The 3,120-nt window shown below is 32.7% G+C and overlaps 1 protein-coding gene across 1 annotated transcript; it reads left to right on the top strand.

Annotated features, from left to right (window-relative positions):
- Positions 1-771: 771 nt before the first annotated feature.
- Positions 772-2,886, top strand: LOC110893481 (chromatin remodeling protein EBS). Its single transcript, XM_022140588.2, has 4 exons — positions 772-835; positions 1,149-1,518; positions 1,633-1,701; positions 2,793-2,886. Exons 1-4 carry the CDS (start codon positions 772-774, stop codon positions 2,884-2,886), a joined length of 597 nt encoding a protein of 198 aa, XP_021996280.1.
- Positions 2,887-3,120: the final 234 nt, after the last annotated feature.

Here is a 3,120-nt window from a genome sequence, read left to right as displayed (position 1 = left end):
AAGCTTAAAAATCACAAACATACATGGTTCAGTTCAGTTTCGGTTAAAATCGGTTAATGAAGACACATTAATCATAAACATAACCAAATGTTTAGTTAATCAGTCACTTAACCATTATCGATCGGTATTGTTGGTTAGGGTTAACTCTTATTAATTTTCCGGTTAACGATACAGTTTTCAGTTATGGTTCAGTTTTTATAACCCCTAATTTTCCTGGTTATTCTTGAAATACTTTTAATATGATTGATGATTGTTGAAATATTTTCTTATAAAGTAAAAATAAGATTCATGATATTTTCTTTTGCAAGATTTAATGTCAAAGTGAATAATTAATGAAAAACTAAATGCGATTTTTTATAAGTAACTCACAATTAGCTGTATAAAACTATATGCAATCATGTTTTCTTTACATTTCGTATACTAGTTTTGCTTTCACATTAGAGTCAATATATTATGTAATTATCTATTATTTAAAAAAGCTTCCATACATTAAATGTAATGCATTTAATTAAATTCCAATTTGTAGTATATAAGGGTAGGCCTCTTACCTTGAACAAAACTCATCTCCTGCGTGACACCCAGGGCTCTACTTTCTCTTTCTTAATTCACCGCTTTTATTTATAGTCACAATTTCTTCTTCATTCCACCATTTTCTTCAATCGGGTTGTTCTTTAAAGCTTTGATTTCTTATAAAAAATCTCTTATCTTTCGACATTTACGTCCTTAATTTAGCATCAACAAGTGTCTAGATTCCGCTGAAGATCGATTTTAATGGCGCAGAAGACAAATCGTGTAAATTCTTACAACATCAGCGGAACGGACATAACCCTCAGACGTAAGTAAATCATCCTTAAATCCCTTCATAGGTCCTTTTTATATACATCAATATAACTCCATATGTATGTTTATGTTTTGTATGTATGTTTCTTTATTTTACATGTCTTACTAACACTCAAAAGTCCCGATCCTTGATGTTTTAGACTTGTTTTACTATCAGCGACTGCAAAAACATAAACTTTGATGTTGTGATTGTAGTTTTTCTGATTAATAAATGCGGATTGTATTCGTGTAGTCATACATGTCTATTCTAGGTTAAAAATGTCTACAAGCTGATCTGACGGTGGCTTTAATTTTACTTGTTTTTACAGGTGGTGATTGCGTGCTTATGAGACCTGCCGAGTCGGATACACCTCCCTACGTTGCCCGGGTAGAAAGACTCGTGGCTGATGATGGAAATAATGAGATGATGGTTAGGGTTCGCTGGTATTATCGGCCAGAGGACACAGGAGAAGGTAGGAGGGTTTTTCATGGAGAAAAGGAAATATTTCTAAGCAATGACTATGATATGCAGAGCACACAAACGATACAGGGAAAATGTGTCATTCATACATTACAGCAATATATGAAGCTCAAGTATGTGGGTGTTGATGACTATTTCTGTCGGTATGAATATGATGCCGGAGAACGTGATCCACAAGTTGCGGCTGGAGAACGTTTCACACCGAAAAGTGTTACAGTGTGAGTACTCTTTTGATTTGGATCCATCAGTTAGCTTTATAATCTTCACATTAATTATTTTGGTATTTTATGAGGATGGATATTTACACTAAGCTTATTTTATGATATATGAAGGTACTGTAAGTGTAATAATCCCTACAACCCCGATGCTTATATGGTGCAATGCGATACATGCAAGAGCTGGTATATATCTCATTCTCAATTACATCTTGGTTATTTGTCAATAGTATGTGCTACAAATTCGAAGAGACGTATACGAAAGTGGTTTACAAACATAGTCATCTTTAATAACATTGCCATGATGCACACAAGCTTCATGCACGTACTTCACTTGATAAAAAAAAAGAAACAAACTCATCATTTCCTTGATGGTGATGTTTAATGTTAGTGCATTATCTGTCTATCGCCTCCGTCAATCTAGTCCGTAGCAGAAACCGAAGAATTCTAAGCTTTTAGTGTTATATCTAGTTAGAAAGGCAAGGTGGCAATTTTGTAAATAATGAGATTTCTCATTATATCCCTTATGCCTATAAATAGGAGCTTTAGTTGTAAAGTTTAAGACTTTTGGCTCATTTGGAGATTTAGAGATCTAATCCTAGAGAGAGAAAGTCTAGAGAGAGAACGTCTCTCCACATGATTCACGGCTTTGTACACGACATCATATCAATAGAATCATGTCATTAGTACGTTCTTGTGTGTTCGGTCACGTACGTTCACGGATTCCGCACGTCGAACGTTCGTTACGCAATCGTACGGTGTCGAAACCGATCCTACATTTAATTATAATTCACCCTTATAATTTTATTTATATTGCAAATGGGTTCTACTTGCCTAGAACACATATATAGACATTGAATCTCTAACCAATTTCAACACCATTTGGTTTGTTTAAAAATCAAAATTAAAGAAATAAATCACTACGATAAACATGTATGAGAGTCTTTATCCTCATGTTTAATATATCCCCTTGTGTTAAACTGATCTTTGGGTGACTTTTTCCTGTAATCATATAAATATATAGGACATAATTTTCCAAAGAATGTTGGACACCGACTCTCATACATGTGTATCAAAATGATTTGTTTCATTAATTTGAGTTTTTAACTAAACCAAATGGTGTGAAAATTTGTTAAAGATTCAATGTCTATATATATATATATATATATATATATACACACATTTAGGAGGAAAATCCCAAAAGTTTGCTTCTTAGGCAGACCTATGAGATTGTATGATATTACCTTTAATACAATGTTGATTTGATAATTTTGTAGGTACCATCCATCATGCCTGGACTTGACAAATGAAGATGTTGAAAAACTCGATAAGTTTTTTTGCTCTAGAGTGTGTCAAGAAGATGCAAAATGATGGATCTTCAATTTTATCAGCTTTCTAACCTTGTCTTTGATTCTTGTTTGGTTTTTGTGTTAATGAAAATAGATTGATTAAACGTACATGTTTATATTATATTTATCGTTGAGCTAGTGGGTAATGACTTTATTACATTAGAAAATAACTAAAATATCACATTAACCAATTTAATTAAATACTATTAACATTTCACCATTCTACTATCTTAAAACTTTAGAATCTGGTTTATAC

Source organism: Helianthus annuus, chromosome 12 (assembly GCF_002127325.2).
Source record: "Helianthus annuus cultivar XRQ/B chromosome 12, HanXRQr2.0-SUNRISE, whole genome shotgun sequence".
NCBI lineage: Eukaryota > Viridiplantae > Streptophyta > Magnoliopsida > Asterales > Asteraceae > Helianthus > Helianthus annuus.
This window is presented reverse-complemented; position numbering and strand designations above follow the sequence as displayed.